The 17799-nt window shown below is 41.6% G+C and overlaps 1 protein-coding gene across 1 annotated transcript in view; it reads left to right on the top strand.

Annotated features, from left to right (window-relative positions):
• Positions 1-294: 294 nt before the first annotated feature.
• Positions 295-17799, top strand: part of LOC145411395 (mucosa-associated lymphoid tissue lymphoma translocation protein 1-like) — a 46788-nt gene continuing 29283 nt past the window's right edge. Inside the window, exons 1-6 of the mRNA XM_080281435.1 lie at positions 295-437; positions 990-1147; positions 3206-3380; positions 7253-7412; positions 14107-14208; positions 16602-16694. Coding sequence (XP_080137561.1) covers positions 295-437; positions 990-1147; positions 3206-3380; positions 7253-7412; positions 14107-14208; positions 16602-16694 — 831 coding nt within the window. The remainder of the gene's footprint in view (positions 438-989; positions 1148-3205; positions 3381-7252; positions 7413-14106; positions 14209-16601; positions 16695-17799) is intronic.

Raw genomic sequence — 17799 nt, 5'->3', positions numbered from 1 at the left:
ATCACACCCCACCACCTCATCAACTAAACCTTGCCTGGAGAAGTTGATATACCTTTCATGCTGTCTTTGTTACTGCTTCTAATTATATGTTGTTGGTGTTTGGCAGTGTGTATAAGAACAGTAAAATGCTTGTGACACTAATGTTAATTAAGATCTTGTATTACTGTATTGTTGAGGATATTAGGGGTTCAGTAGAAGATACTTGGTACTCTAATGTTGCTAATTCAGATATTTATTTTTCAGACGTGAAGGTTCCAGATCATAAGTGGTCTTGCATAGTCAAACCATATCAAGATGAATGTTGTTAATCCAGATACTCTGCTTGAAGAATTACCGGGTAATGTATTTGCAGACATTGAAAGATGCTTGAATGAAAATAACAGTTGGCAGAAACTGGCAGAAGCTTGTATCAATGGGTATGGAGATAACATGTTCAGGTGAGTTCATACTGTTATCCAGCAATTCCATACTTAACATTGTAGATACTGTATGTCCTAAAAATTAGCTGGTACCATGTTAGGTGAAAATCATTACATTATGAAATTACTGTATTATCTCTTTAAAATGAACACAAGAAAAGTATAGTTAAGGTTACAGATAAATGTCAGTGTAATTGATTTTGAGACAGTCTATTCTGTTATGGTTTTTAATACTTTTCTCATTTTTTTTCCTGTATAATAAGTCGTATGTACAATATTTATTGTCACCTCTCACTGTTCCATGTGATCAGAAACTAAATATAGCAGGAAATTTGAAACTTTTCCAGACAGCATTATTCATACAAGGGAAAAACCTTGCCATTGAAGCCTTTCTCAATAAACCCCTTAACTATTACTGGTATTAGGGCACTTCAGGATTTTGTTCTGGCTGCCACCAGCTGATGTTATTTAGCTAAGGGTAGCACCTCTCCCTAATGAGGTTGAGCCATATTGTACATGTTATGATCATTTTGCATGTTGTATGTTTCTGTGCAACTTGTTTATTTTCAGAGGGTGTGATATAAAAGATATGCAGAGAAGTGTGTCGCCAGCCAGGATGCTCTTAAATAAATTTATGCAGATGAACTTACAAGTGAATGAATTTCAAGCTCTCTGTATGCTGAAAGATAATTCCCTTGTTCACATTCACAATAAACTTGTAACCAATGGTAAGTGATTAGATTTACAGCATAAAGTTTCCATAATTCATTTGTTGTTGCTCTATCATGGTCTGTCTGGCTGAGCAGACCCATTGACCACAAGCAAGCAGCCACCTTCCTGTGGCAGACAGCACCTCACCAGGGTCGGAACAGGATCCCTTCCTATGGCGAGGTTCAGTGAAAATGGAGGAATCATAACCCTCAACAGGATGAACTGTGTATAGGAGATGTGTATGAATGGTAGTATCACTCTGGCCTGGACTTTGGTAAATGTGGTAGAATTCACAGCCTGGAAATGTTGTGCAAAGCCAGCTATAGTATGGTCTTTGGCCCCATGTTGATCCCATGGTAGTGTCTTCTGGGACAGCGGTAATTACCCACCTAGTACATTTTTGTTGGGCTAATCGGTGCTACTACACTTTGCCCGAGGGTGACCAAGGAATGTGCTGGACAGAGGCATCCATCTTTTCTGAGGCAGATATGTGCTCTGGCCACATACCTAGTCCTTAATTCAGTAACAACCATGAGTACCAGGCTGATTTAGCCATAGTGAAGTTAATAATCAGAAAGAACCACCTGTTCATCTTTAATCAGACATTTTTGTGCTGTTCTTACCCTCTCTGTTTTTATTCATTTGTATAACTTTCATGCAAAGATTCTGGTGTCTGCTCTGTGAATTGGGCCCAGCATGCTTTCTTGTAATTTGTGAAGTTTTCCTGTTTTGGGGTGAGTGTGCCTTGTGTTAGCCATGATAATGGGGATGTGGTTGGATGAGAGGTCATAGCCTATTCTCCAGGTGGTTTGAATGAGTAATGTTGGTAAAGGAAAGTCAGCAGAGGAGTTGGCTTCATTATATTGATGTGGGAGTAATGTAGGGGTGTTGTGATTCAGGTTTATAAAAAACTTGAGTTATTTTAGTGTAAGAGTCCCTCAACTGTCCTGTGTGTGTGTTGAGCCATTTTTCCATTCAGGAGAAAATGAAGCACTAAAATAGAATTGTCAGCAGAATATGGTACCCAGTGTAATTGGGCCACAGTTGTTCACCCATATACTGTGTATGGTGTAACTCTACTGTGTATATTCCTAGGAATAGAGAATCCTATTTATATTAGCTTAAGGATATAGTATTCTCACTACCCAGCTCTTTTGTTGAAAAGGACCTCATACTGTATCTTGAATGGTCAAGAATGGAGGATATATTACCTAGAGCAGGGGTGGGGAACTTTCTCCTATTAAGGGACATTAGGATATTTTTAACATCATTTGCGGTCCATACAAAATTATCAACTTAAAATCAACTGTAGCCCAGTACATAATATATATATATATATATATATATATATATATATATATATATATATATATATATATATATATATATATATATATATATTTACTGTATTAGTGGTAGGTGGTGGCGACCATCATCCACTCACTTGATGTAGTGCTGCCTACTTCTTCTTTAGCTTTTATTTATTTATTTTTTTCTGTGCCTGCCCTCCTCTCTTCCTATTTCTCCCATATTTCCTGTCACTTCTTATTGCTTTTCTTTCCTTTACAGGTGGCATTACATTGAGTGACAAGCCAAATGGTTTCCTGTAAGCCAAGAAACCATTTACAACGTTGGGTGGTAACCATATAACCCAACCATATGTGCTCCTTACGTGTCAGCAAGTGAGTTGGTGGAGGGTTAGTGCTCCTCCCCATAAAACAAATAACTCAAAGTCAATGGCCACCCCTTACGGGATTGTGGCGTCTGGCAATAGATAGATAGATAGATATACAGGTATATATATATATATATATATATACCTGAGTTTATGAAATTGCATTTATGAATTGCCTTGCAGGCCTGATGAAACAGTCTTGCGGGCCTTATACGGCCTGGAGGTCGGACGTTCCCCACCCCTGACCTAGAGCTTCTTCCCACTGATGATTTAAGTCCCCAAAGAGAGCAGATAGCCTTTCTTTATATCCACCTGCCCTGATTGAGCATGGGAAATAAGTTTAGGACAGTGTTAATTACTGGTATTGTTATTCTACTAACATTATTGTCCACTTGTACAGTTCCTATGCAGATTTATTCCCCTGAGGAAGATATGAAGCTGGTGTATAAGCTGAATGAAACAATTGAACTGGTTGTGGAAGTTGATGGATCTCCATTACCAACTTGTCAGTGGTATCACAATAACCAAGTTGTACCTGGTCAGACCTCCAGTACCCTCACCATTGACAAATTTGGGTGCGTTATTAACAGAGGTGAATGGAAGCACAGGAAAGTACACTGACAGTACACAGACAGTAGGAAACACTTAACCCATCCGTGGCCGCCAGCGTTGAATGACGTTTAGTTGGTACAGTAAATGGCTGCAGGCGTCGTTTGAGCATGGCCTATAAAAAGCGGCGAAAATTTTTGGGAAGTGAATGAACATTCTGAACGTATTCAGACTGACCTAGATTACACACCCATACATCCCATCAAGCAGTTCAGAGCCTGCTGCTGTGATGAGTGGATTTTCAACTTTTTCACTCGTGGCCATGCCTAAACAAGCACAATTACATTCATTATCTCGACCTAGACAGAAAATATCATCTTTGTCTTCCCTTGTGAAACACACACAACCACCCTGTTTAAATTAGGAATAAATACAGCCATAAACAATAAAGACATGATAATAAGAGAAAAATACATTTTTGTCTTGGTATCTTTACCTATTTTTGCTCAGGTTTGTTGTACTGGTTTGGATCATTCGATGCAGTGCAACTTGTTGAAAACTGTTAAAACTTATGGGAAGTGAACGAACATCTGGGACATGAGACTGACCTTCACTTCATGCACTCACACTTCATTTGTCAGTTCACCACCTGCTGTCGTGATGAGGGGATGTACGATTTTTTCGCTTGTGGCCATGCCTAAACACACACAGTTATGCCCATTATCTCGACCCAGACAGAAAATGTCATATTTCTCCTCCCTTGTGAAACACACACAATAACCACCCTGTTTATGATTATAAGTAAACACGGGCATAAACAAAAAAGATTAAAAAAAAGAAAAATTAATTTTTGTTTGGTATCTTTACCTATTTGCTCAGGTTTGTTGTACTGTTTTGAATTATTTTACATATTCTTTGCCTTTTACAGGCATAACAGGAAAGTTTTCCCTGTTCACGTGATGCTTTCATGGGTGGAAAGGTCCCCCGTCCCTTCCTGCTAATCAGCTCATGCGAGGTGCGAATGGCAGGTCATCTCACATTTCAGCCCTCTCTGTCCAGCCTGTACACTCAAGAGATAACGTTTATTTCATTTAGGTCTGAAAACAGAAACTCTCTCCTCCCTTTTCCAACAAGTTTCACCACCCAGACTACAAAAATAAGTCAATACTACCTTAAACACAATAAACACTGAAAAATGCTAAATAAATTCATAATTTTTAAAATTCAGACCTCACATATTATGTACTGAAAAACTTCAAAAACTTCAAAATTCGCATATCTAGTTATTTCACACCTTTTCAGCACCATTGACAATGTTTTTTGGTAAAAAAAAAAAAGTGTGATGTTGCATCACATCAATACTTACGTGTGACTAGTATCAGCTGCCTAAATTATGCAACTTCTGCGTTCAATTGCACACCACTGGGTGGGTCTAGGAAGCTGAAATTTGCACTGCCAGGTGCATTGGAACTTCCTCTTCAATATGGCAAGGGAAAAAAATAAATTTTCAAAACTTCAGAAAATGGCCCTGGCGTCGGCCAGGGGTGCGCGTAAAATTCCGGACCTATGGCCACGGAGGGGTTAAACCATCTGATGATAACATAGACAATAAATATCAAAGCTGTTGTGTCTGTCTATCTATCTATCTATCTGTTGTCAGACGCCTTAATAATGTAAGGGATGGCCACAAACAAGTAGCCTCCATGTCTCCCTGTCCCCCGCCATTTCACTATCCTGCTTCCAGACCACACATCCCTCTCTCATATACCTCTCCACCCCATCCCTCCATCTCATCCCTGGCCTCCCCCTCCCTCTCCCCCCCTCCACCTCACTCATACCCTCCTCGTCAGTCTCTCGCTCTCCATCCTCTCCACATCGCCAAACTCCGCTCTCCATCCTCTCCACATGGCCAAACCACTTCAGTGTATTTCTCCTAACACTTCCCATCACATCCACATCCACACCACAATGCTCCTTGACTTCCTCATTTGTCAGTCAGTCTCTCCATGTGACTCCACATGCTTCTCTCAAATAACTCATTTCCACTGCTCTCACTCTTGACTTGTGTCCCTCCAACAAGGTCCAAGCTTCACTTCCATACATTAGAGTTGGTATCACAATACTGTCTTTCAGTAACTTTTTCACTTTCATGCCTAGTTCCCTGTTTTTTATCAATCCTTTCATAGAACCAGCAACCTTTCTTCCTTGTTATACCCTTTCAAGCACTTCACCCCCTAAACTTCCATCCTTACTCATCACATTACCCAAGTAATTATATGCACTCACATTTTCCATTTCCTCCACATCCAACCTCAGTGTACATGCAGTGACTTCATTTCTCTCAAAGATCATAACTTTACTCTTCCCTACATTCACCTTTAGACTTTTTTTCCTACACACTCTCCCAAATTCATTTACCAAGCCTTGCAGCTCCCCTTCGTCTTCATTTAACAACACAGTATCATCTGCAAACAGTAGTACAGGGAGTTTCCACACACTGCCCTCTCTCATTAGGGCCATTCCAACATCCACTGCCCTACCTTGTAGCTCATTTATAACCCCATCCATGTACAGATTGAACAAGCATGGAGACATGACACATCTGTTTCAATCTAACCTTCAAATAGAAAAATTCATTCAGTTCACTGTCCTCATGCACTGCAGCATTAGCACCCTCATACATGCTCTTCACAGCATTCAGTAACTTCCCCTTTACTCCATGTATTCGTAATTCTTTCCACAATCCTTGGCTATCCATCCTGTCATGTGCTTTCTCCAAATCCATGAAGGCCGCATACAACTTCTTTCCCTTCTCTAGAAACTTTTCCACTGAAGATGTAAGAATGAATATATGATCTACACAATCTCTTCCCTTCCTAAAGCCTCCCTGTTCTTCACCAACTAATTCCTTTGTTATTTTCCTAACTCTGTCAATAAGTATCCTACCATATACTTTTCCTGTTACACTAAGAAGACAAATGCCCCTATGATTACCCTACTCTTCTTTTCCTCCTTTTCCTTTGTACAGGGCAATAATTATTCCTGACTTCTAATCCTCCATGACTTTGCCCCCCTCCCAGGCCAATCTGCATGTCTTTCACATCCATTGTAGTACTGTACTATCTTTCCCCCATGCTTCAGCATTTCACCACACACCCCATCAATTCTTGGGCTTTCCTTATTTTGACTTTCTTGGAAGCAATGAAGAAAGAAAGAAAGCTGGTATGGTAGTAACAAATTCACCAACATACAGTAGCCAACATATACATTCCATCAAGCAGTTTTCTGAAAATACCAGCAAACAACATGAAGCAGTGATAAAATAGGCACTTTTGAGAAACAGTAGTTCGGATTACTAAATTATTATTACAGGTATTATTATCTTTACAGGTGTTACTATTATTATTATTATTATCACCCTTGTATTTCCCCCAATATCAGTGGTCCAGTTATACCATGTATTCCCTTGCACTGGGGCTGTTGACATCTCAGTGAAGACAGTCCATACAAGGTGTGGGTTTCATCCTTTGTAATCACCTCTCCCACCTAGCTTCCTTTACTCCAACATGCTACTCTCTCCATAACTGCCTCTCCCATCAGCTTCCTTCACAGTGGCCCCACCCTTCAAGTTCTTTAGCAGTCACTCTTTTAATATTCAAATCACTTATACATGTTAAAAGTGTAGTTATACTTTGCAGATAGTGGTAGTGCTCTGTAATAATGTTCTTTATAAAAATAAATTATGAGTGATCAGTCAGTAAGAGGTTTAAATCTCAAAATAATTCATAACTCCAGTACCTCATCTATAAGTGGAATAAAAACTCAGCATGTTGATGAATATGATGACAACTTAGCCAGCAGTTACTGATTTACTGTCATACTTCCTGTCTCTGAGTAGTGTGCATCATGAAGGTGTGTACCATTGTCTCCTGAGGCAGTCCCTGAAAGGGGAAGTATCGGAAATGGCCAGTGGCAAATTTTGTCTCTCAGTGAAGCCAACACCACCCAAGATTGTGAAGGATCTTCCAGAGGAGATCACTGTAATTCACCATGAAGATGTAAGCAATTTTCTTTAATGATCAAGTGATGATTTGCATATGAAGATATATGGTAGCTTACATGGTGTTTGTAGAGTACATTTTGATAGATTTAAACCCTTCACTCTGATGACATTTTCCATTTTTTTTTCTTGCATCCATCAGACAGTTTTATTCTGTTTAGGAGAGGCTTAAAATCTGAGGGGTTAGATATAGCTTTCACTAATGCCATCAGTTTGACGTCATTCGTGAATAAAACTGCCTGAAGACAGTAAGGATGAAATACATGATACGTCATTGGGGTGAGGAGTGACTCAATAACTTTTTTTTTTTATACTGAATTTGATTTTCCTTCCTCATTTAGAAAAAAAAAAAAATGCAGTCATTTCACTACACACCTACCAGAGTCAGTGATGTTTGATACCATTCAAGAAATGAATGAGATACAGTATATAGAAATGTATAGTTAATCACTTGCAAACATCAGTACAGAGATGTTGGTGTATTTAGTATCTAGCACTTATAACTGTTAAATACAAATGTGGGCAATTGTGTGCATATTTGCACCAATGCAAGATCATGCAAGCAGAATGAGAGAATAGTTCTGGACAAATGTGGAAGTGTGCTTGGAAAAGTTTGGAAGGAATGAGAGAGTGTTTTTGATTGGTAATATGAATGGTAAAGTAGGGAATGTGAAGGTGGATGAAATAGTTGGTGAGTGGGGTGTGCATGCTGAGATATATGAGAATGGCAGTGCGTTAGTGGACATTTGTGTCGGGAGGGGGTTGGTGATTGCCATACCCGTTTCAGGCACAAAATGATCCGCAGGTATACATGGCGAGTGATGAGAAGGGTGGGTGGTGAACTGAATGAAAGGAAGGCAATGATTCATTATGTGTGTGTGGATGAAAGGATGCGAAGATGTGTAATGGATGCAAGAGCTTATGTAGGTTGGGGGAGTGGACTTTCTGACCACTACTTGGTGGCGGCCAGAATCAAGATCCAAGTAAGATGGAGAAATAGAAGAAGGGAAGGACAGGAGGAAGGAGTAGTTGCAAGGAGAGTGGAAAGGTTACAAGAGGATGAGAAAAAGGCAGAATATAAGAGAGAAGTGGAGGAACGACTGGGTAAATATGAATTGGAGCAGATGGGGGACGTGGAAGGTGTGTGCAAGATATTCACAGAAGAAATATGTGCAGCATGTGATGTGGTTTGTGGGGTGAATAGAAGACGGAAGGGGGTGCAAGGAACAGCATAGTGGAATGAAGATGTGAGACAGGCTCTGGCACAAAAAAAGAAAGCATACAATGAATGGTTGAGAAATAGGGGCGAGGAAGAAGTTGAGAGGCAGAAGAGAGAGTTATATGTAGAAAGGAAGAGAAAGGTGAAAAGATTAGTAAGAGAGAGTAAGAAGAGAGTGGATGAGGAATTTGAAAGGAATTTGAGTGTAAAGTGGAAGGACTGTAAGAAAATGTTCTGGAAAGAGGTGAAGAGCGTAAGACAGGGTGGCAGTGAAGTTAGTAGGGGAGTGAAAGATAAAACTGGTAGATTACTAGTGGAGAAAGGAGAATCTGAGCAGATGGAGAGAACACTTTAAGGAATTGTTGAACATAGAAAATGGAAGTAATGTGAGTATAAGTGACTGGGGAATGGCTAGGAAAAGGAGGGAGGTGAGAAGACAGGAAGAAATCAGTAGGATAGAAGTTGTGGAAGCAATGAAAAAAGTCAAATTGGGGAAAGCCCCAGGAATTGATGGAGTGTGTGGTGAAATGCTGAAGCATGGGGGAGAGAGAGTAGTAGAATGGATGTGGAAGATGTGCAGATTGGCCTGGGAGGAAGGTAGAGTCCCGGAGGATTGGAAGTCAGGTATAATTATTCCCTTGTACGAAGGAGAAGGGGAAAAAGAAGTGTGTGGTAATCATTGGGGCATTTGTCTTCTTAGTGTAATAGGAAAAGTGTATGGTAGGATACTTATTGACAGAGTTAGGGAAATAACAGAATAATTAGTTGGAGAAGAACAGGGAGGCTTTAGGAAGGGAAGAGGTTGTGTAGATCAGATATTCATTCTTAGATCTTTAGCGAAAAAGTTTCTAGAGAAGGGAAAGAAGTTGTATGTGGCCTTCATGGATTTGGAGAAAACATATGACAGGGTGGATAGACATGGATTGTGGAAAGTATTAAGAATATATGGAGTAGATGGGAAGTTGTTGAATGCTGTGAAGAGTATGTATGATGGTGCTAAGGCTTCAGTGTGTGTGGATGTTGAACTGAGTGAATTTTTCTCTTTGAAGGTTGGATTGAAACAGGGATGTGTCATGTCTCCATGGTTGTTCAATCTGTAAATGGATGGGGTAATAAAAGAGATACAAGGTAGGGCAGTGGATGTTGGAGTGGCCCTAGTGAGAGAGGGTAGTGTTTGGAAACTCCCTGTACTGTTGTTTGCAGATGATACTGTGTTGTTAAGTGAAGATGAAGGGGAGCTGCAAGGCTTGATGGATGAGTTTGGGAGAGTGTGTAAGAAACCGAATCTAAAAGTGAATGTAGGGAAGAGTAAAGTGATGGTCTTTGAGAGAGGTGAAATCAGTGAATGTACAGTGAGGTTGGATGGTGAGGAAATGGAAAATGTGAGTACGTTTAAGTACTTGGGGAGTGTGATGAGTAAGGATAGAAGTTTGGGGGGTGAAGTACGTGAAAGGGTACAACAAGGAAGAAAGGTTGCTGGTTCCTCGAAAGCAGTGATAAGAAACAGGGAAGTGAGCATGGAAGTGAAAAAGTTAATATCTATCTATCTATAGCCCGACGCCCTAATCTCGCAAAGGGTGGCCACAAAAACGCCTCCAAGTCGTTCTGTCACCCACCATTTGACTACCCTCCCCCCAACTCACTCCCCCCTCCCTCATATACCTCTCAACTCCATCCCTCCACCTCATCCTCGGTCTACCCCTCCCTCTCCCTCCCTCCACCTCACCTACATACACCCTCTTAGTCAGTCTTTCATTCTCCATTTTCTTCACATGTCCAAACCACCTCAGTGTATTTCTCCTAATCTTCTCAACCACATCCACATCCACCCCACAGCTTTCCTTCACTTCTTCATTCGTCAACCTGTCCCTCCACGTCACTCCACATGCTCCTCTCCAGTAACTCATTTCCACTGCTCTCACTCTTGACTTGTTCCCCTCTTGCAAGGTCCATGCCTCGCTTCCATACGTCAGGGTGGGGATCTCAATACGATCATGCAGTGACTTCTTAACTTCCATACTCACCTCCCTATTTCTCATCACTGCTTTCAGTGTACCAACAACCTTCCTTCCCTGCTGTACCCTTTCACGCTCTTCATCCCCCAAAGTTCCATCCCTAATCATCACACTACCCAAGTACTTGAATGCACTCACATTCTCCATATCCTCACCATCCAACCTCACTGCACACTTTGTGACTTCATTCCTCTCAAACACCATAACTTTACTTTTGTTTACATTAACTTTCAGATTCCTCCTCCTACACACTGTCCCAAATTCATTCACCAAACCTTGCAACTCCCATTCATCTTCACTCAACAGTACTGTATCATCAGCAAACAGGAACACCGGAAGCTTCCAAATCTCACCATCATTCATTAGAGCCACCCCCACATCCACTCCCCTACCCTGATCCTCCTTTACAACCCCATCCATGTATATGTTAAACAGCCATGGAGACATCACACAACCCTGTTTCAGTCCCACATTGAGATCAAAGAACTCACTCAGCTCACCATCCACTCGCACCGTAGCCCTAGCTCCCTCGTACATACTCTTCACAGCACTCAACAATTTCCCCTCCACTCCATATATTCTTAATACCTTCCATATACCTTGCCTATCTATTCTGTCATAAGCTTTCTCCAAGTCCATGAAGGCAGCATACACTTTCCTTCCCTTCTCTAGATACTACTCCACTAAACATCTTAGAACAAATATCTGATCTACACACCCTTTTCCCTTCCTAAATCCCTCTTGTTCTTCTCCAACTAGCTCCTCTGTCATATGCCTAACCCTATCAATGAGTATTCTACCATATATTTTACCAGTCACACTAAGTAGGCAAATACCTCTATGGTTACCACATACTTCTCTCTCCCCTTTTCCTTTGTATAAAGGAACAATTATACCTGATTTCCAGTCCTCTGGAACCCTTCCCTATTCCCAAGCCAATCTACACAACTTCCATATCCACTCCACAACAGTCTCACCCCCATACCTAAGCATTTCACCACACACTCCATCAATTCCTGGGGTCTTTCCCAACTTAATCTTCTTCCTCGCTTCCACTACTTCCGCCGTACTGATCTCTTCCTCCCTCCTCTCATCTCTTCTTCTCCCAGCCATTCCCCAACCACTTATACTCGCACTGCTCTCACTCTCTACATTCAACAAATCCTCAAAGTGCTCCTTCCATCTCCTCAGTTTCTCTCTCTTCTCCACCAACAATCTATTATTCCTATCTTTCACTCCCCTACTATTTCCCCTTTCACACTGCCTTACTTTCTTTACCTCCTTCCAAAACAATTTCTTACTTTCCCTCCATTTCACACTCAGGTTCCTCCCAAACTCTTCATCCACTTTCTTTTTACTCTCCTTCACCAGTCTCTTAACCTCCCTTCTCCTGCACACATATACCTCTCTCTTCTCTCCCTCATCTTCTCCCCTACCTCTACTCGCTAACCATTCACTATATGCCTTCTTCTTTTGTTCCACAGCTCGTTTCACCTCATCATTCCACCATGCTGTCCCTTGCACACCCTTGCATCTCCTCCTCACTCCACAAACTGCCTCACACGCTGCGCCTATCTCTTCCGTGAATATCTTACATACGTCTTCCACCCCTTCCATCTGCTCTAACTCATACCTTCCCAATCTTTCTTCCACTATGCTCTTATACTCTGTCATTTTCTCACCATCTTGCAATTTCTCCACTCTTCTCACAGGAGTTGCTTCCTCCTGTCTTCCCCTTCGTCTCCTCAACCACTTTCTTTGCAGCTCTACCTTGGCCATCACTAAGTGATGGTCTGAGACTCCATTCCCCCACCCTCTCCACACTCTTGCATCCAACACTTGTCTTCTCATTCGCTCATCCACACACACGTAGTCTATCATTGCCTTTCGTTCAACAAGGTCACCATCCATCCTCCTCATTACTCTCCATGTATACCGGTAGATCATCTTATGCCAAAAGTAGGTGTTGGCTATTGCCAACCCCTTACAAGCACAGATGTCCACCAAAGCACTTCCATTCCCATCTATGTCAGCTGGCACACCCCACTGACCAACCACTCCATTCACTCGTACATTCCCAACTTTGCCATTCATGTCTCCAATCAACAGCACTCTCTCGCTCCTCTCAAACTTGTCCATACATGCTTCTACACTCGCCCAAAACTCATCTTTCACTCTTGCCACTCGATCCTCTGTCGGGGCATACACACATACAATCGCCCACGCTTGTATACCTACTTTCATCCTCACCCATACAATCCTTGCACCCACTGTTCCATACTCTCTTATATTCTCCTTCCACTTCTTGCTTATTATCAGACATACTCCCTCTCTTGCCGTCTCATTTTCATTGACTCCCGCACATATACGTAAACCATATTCCCATTCTCTCACCCTTTCACCTTTCCATTTAGTTTCAGTCAATCCACATATATCCACTTTTGCATCCTCAAGCACCTGAAAAATCTCTCTCTCTTTCACTTCATCATTCACTCCTCTCACATTCCATGTTCCCACCCTAAGAATGTCCTTTGTCTGTTCCTTAGTCGTCAACGTATGGTCCGTCCGGGTCCGAGGCGCTTTATTCGCTTTTTTAGTTAGTTCTTTTTACGGGGTGGGGCACTAACCCACCACCAACCCTTTTAGACGCCTCGTACGACAAGCAGGGATACTGGGGGAGTATTCTTGAAACCCCCCCTACCCCCAGGGCGGTTACTACATGACAGTATTTTGATACCAAATCTACCGTATGGAAGTGAAGCTTGGACATTGTTGGAAGGACAGAAGTCAACTGTGACAGCAGTGGAAATGAGTTATTTAAGAGGAGCCTGTGGAGTCACGGAGAGACAGGCTGACAAATGAGGATATAAAGGAGTGGTGTGGTGTGGATGTGGATGTGATAGGAAGCATTAGGAGGAACACACTGTGGTGGTTTGGCCATGTGGAGAGGATGGAGGGTGAGAGACTGACGAGAAGTGTATGTGAGTGAGGTGGAGGGGGGGGAGAGGGAGGGGGAGGCCAAGGATGAGGTGGAGGGATGGAGTGGAGAGGTATATGAGAGAGGGGGGCGTGAGTTGGGAGCAGGGCAGTGAAATGGTGGGGGACAGGACGACATGGAGGCGTTTTGTTTGTGGCCACCCCGTGAGGGATTAAGGCCTCTGGCAATAGATAGATAGATAGATAGATAGAACTGCTTTGAGTCATCAAACCAAAGATAAAGAGAGTTAAAAGTGGTTTAAATTTGTCTTTATTCGGAAGAGAATGAGCTAATCAAAATTATAAAATAGGATGGCCAGTATTTTATTTGGACAAGCTTTAATTTAATAATTTTTCATGTTGCGCAGTGGAATAGAGTGTTATAGGTTAACTTTTCTTTTTTTGTATTGTGAGAGAAACACCATCTCTCTGTATAATAGAGTACTCTGCTACACAAATACAGTATTGTCTTTTCTGAACAGTTGGAGCTGACCTTTGAAGTCGAGGCTTACCCCAAACCAGAAGACTATGTGTGGTACAAAGGGAATGCAAGGTACTTGTCCACCATAGAACCAAAACTGAGAGTAAGTGTTAATTGATATTTTTTGTGGTATGTCTTTAGTTTAATGCAGCATTAGGTACTACAGAACTTAAGAAAGATTTGAATGAAAAAAGTGGATTACAGCATGAAATAAGCGTTTCGGTCATTATTCGTATGTCTTTGACTGTGTAGTTTGCTGATGTTAAAACATGATGTTACCTCAGTTGTAGGAAAGTCTTTTCACAGGTACTGTCATGGTCAAAAGTTAAACAGCCTTTTCACTGCAGCTGTCGAGATAGAAGGTGTTTCATGAAGTATATTTTATGTGATTGTAATGTGAAGCATACAACAAAAGGGTATGAGAAGGAAAGATGTTCTTTGATGTTCAGGAAGGAATGAGAAGTATGGAAGGTAGGATACAATGCTGGCATGGGATTGTTAACAAGCTTTTACTTTTTGTAAGTGCTGTACAGTACCGTAGTTTTAGTATCACATATTAGTTCTGTACTGTTAGAAAAACTTTCACATACACCATTCTCACTTGATCTCCTTTCCTGATTTGTATGTAGCCAGCATAGATAGGTGAGTATGAGCTTCTTTTCAGTTTCTCATACCTAATGCCAGATAATTGCACTGTATTTAGTTAAGAACCAAATGGCAGAAAACAGGATGAACAAGGATATTTGGTTGCTACCACTCCTTATGGAATTAGGACATCTGGCTATAGATAGATAGATAGCTTAAAACATTTGGACTGAATGGTTTAGAAACAGTTTCCACTAGCCCCTTCAGCACAGTATCTTTAGAATTATATCTTTGCTACCCTGAGATAATTTTGTTCTGCTTAGGAGAAATGTGTCAAGCTTAATTTTGGCCTTCATTCTTTCTTTGTGGAGATGATTGAGCCGTGTGTACTATGCTTTTTTCATTTTCAATTGTCCCAAATTTGCCATCTCTCCATCTTGAATGCTGAGTTGTAAGAACAGAATAACTTTAGAAAATGGTGCTAGTCATGAAGAAGTGCTATGGAAGGGATGTAGAACCATAGTATTATCTTTTCTGCAGTTGAGCAACATGGTATAAGCTGCAGAATGATGAAAATATGGGTCAAGGAAAAATAAAACTCAGGGCTAAGCAAAGGTGAAAAGTGTATAACAAACACTGACAAAAGGACTAACACAGCATAACAATGGAGCTGCTGGTGAGTAATATGAGGAAAACTCTGCAGTCCTTTTTGATTGGAGATGATTTTTTTATTTATTTTTTATTATTATTTTTTTGGGTGCATAGTGAAATATGCGAGTAATGGAGAGAGGGATGGCGTTGGTAATGAATGGTGATGGATGGAATATCTCAGATTTGTTGTATGCTGATGATTCAGTACTGCTTGCAAGTACCGGACAAGAACTTAGTGGGCTATTGTAGAGTTTTGCTGATGTCTGTAAGCGTCGTGCCTTGAGAGTAAATATAGAAAAGAGTAAAGTGATGGTTACTGAGAGAGATGACTCCCAGTGCGATGTAACAGTGAATGGAGAGAGACTGGAATCGGTGAGTGAGTTCAAATACCTGGGTACAGTGATAGAAAAGAGAGGAAACTGTGCAAAAGAAGTGGAAAGTAGAGTGATACAAGGAAGAAAAGTAGCTGGTGCAATGAAGGCCTCGATAAGAAACAGAGGCTTGAGTGTTGCAACTGCACGAGGCATACATGAAGGAATGTTAGTGCCAACTTTAACATATGGATGTGAGACTATGGTGTGGCATGAAAATGAAAAATCAAGAGTAAGAGCAGTGGAGATGGGACTGCTGAGTAATGTTTGTAGAGTACAGAGGGTGGATAGGACACTAAATAATGTGATTCATGAAAGATGTGGAGTGAGGAGGTCTGTGGACATCAGAATCAAAGAAAGTGTACTGAGGTGGTATGGTCATGTGGAGAGAATGGATAACAATAGAGTGGTGAAGAAGGTATGTCTGAGCAAATTTGAAGGAGGGAGGAGGCAAGGTAAGCCAAGGAGAAGGTGGAGAGATTGGTGGATGAATGTGTAAGGAAGAGAGGTTTGGAAGTTGGTGAGGCTAGGGAACTGACAGGAGATCAAGCTGGCTGGATGAATGTTGTGAGGAGAAGTGCATGATCAGAGATTTTGGCCCCCCTTTTTAACATGGCAGCATCTGGATTGACTCTATAGGATACGATTATGTGAAGCTACAGAATGTGGTGAATGTTTTTGGCGTATCCGATAGAGCCAGGATTCCGGAGGCTTGAATGATGAGTGAATGGAAGCATGGCCCATTGGACTGGACAGATTTGGGCTGTCTGGACATTGCTCCGCCTCACCTTGCCCTAGGGTGGGAAAGGAGGTCCGGATGATGATTATGATGATGATGATGATGAAATACACCATGACAGTATTAAATATTTCTAAATACTTATTGCAGATATCTCATGTGGACTCACTGGTAGCAGGACAGTATCACTGTGAAGTTCAAAATGATGAAGGCAGTTGCTCCACCAGGAAAGCAAGTGTTACAGTGAGTTCATTTCTTGACACTTCATTTCTCTTCATTGTTCATCCTGAGTCAAGACCCTGAAACTCAAGTTGTTAATGTTATTGTGGTTTAAGAGGGTTAGTGCCCCTCCCCGGAAAACAACTAACTAAAAAAACAAACAAGAAGCCTCGGACAAGGACTGACCAAACGATGACGACCCAGGACCGGACAAAGGACTTGGTAATGAGTACATGGAATGTAAGAGGAGCGAATGATGAGGTGAAAGAGAGAGAGATTGTCCAGGTGCTTGAGGGTGCGAAAGTGGATGTATGTGGAATAACTGAAACAAAATGGAGAGGAGAAAGTGTGAGAGAATGGGAGTATGGATGGGGTATATGTGCAGGAGTAGATGAGAATGAGAGGGCAAAGGAAGGAGTGTGTATAGTTGTGAGTAAAAGATGGAAGAAGAGCATAAGACAGTATGGATCAGTTGGGTCAAGGATTGTGTGGGTAAAGTTGAAAGTTGGAATACAAATGTGGGCGATTGTGTGTGTGTATGCGCCAACGCAAGATTGTGCTAGAAGAGTGAGAGAAGAGTTCTGGACAAATGTGGAAGTGTGCATGGAAAAGTTTGGAAGGAATGAGAGAGTGTTTTTGATTGGTGATATGAATGGTAAAGTTGGTAATGTGAAGATGGATGGAATAGTTGGTGAGTGGGGTGTGCCTGCCGAGATAGATGAGAATGGGAGTGCGTTAGTGGACATTTGTGCTGGGAGGGGGTTGATGATAGCCAATACCCTCTTCAGGCATAAAATGATCCACAGGTATACATGGCGAGTGATGAGAAGGGTGGGTGGTGAACTGAATGAAAGGAAGGCAATGATTGATTATGTGTGTGTGGATGAAAGGATGCGAAGATGTGTAAAGGATGCAAGAGTGTATAGAGGTTGGGGGAGTGGACTTTCTTACCACTACTTGGTGGTGGCCAGAATTAGGATGCAAGTAAGATGGAAGAATAGAAGAAGGGAAAGACAAGAGGAAGGAGTAGTTGCAAGGAGAGTGGAAAGGTTACAAGAGGATGAGAAAAAGGCAGAGTATAAGAGAGAAGTGGAGGAACGATTGGGCAAATATGAATTGGAGCAGATGG

The sequence above is a fragment of the Coenobita brevimanus genome, chromosome 89, assembly GCF_032717465.1.
Source record: "Coenobita brevimanus isolate Jiangsu-jjx chromosome 89, ASM3271746v2, whole genome shotgun sequence".
NCBI classification, from domain to species: Eukaryota; Metazoa; Arthropoda; class Malacostraca; order Decapoda; family Coenobitidae; genus Coenobita; species Coenobita brevimanus.
The sequence above is the reverse complement of the archived record's forward strand: the minus strand, read 5'-3'. Positions and strand labels throughout refer to the sequence as shown.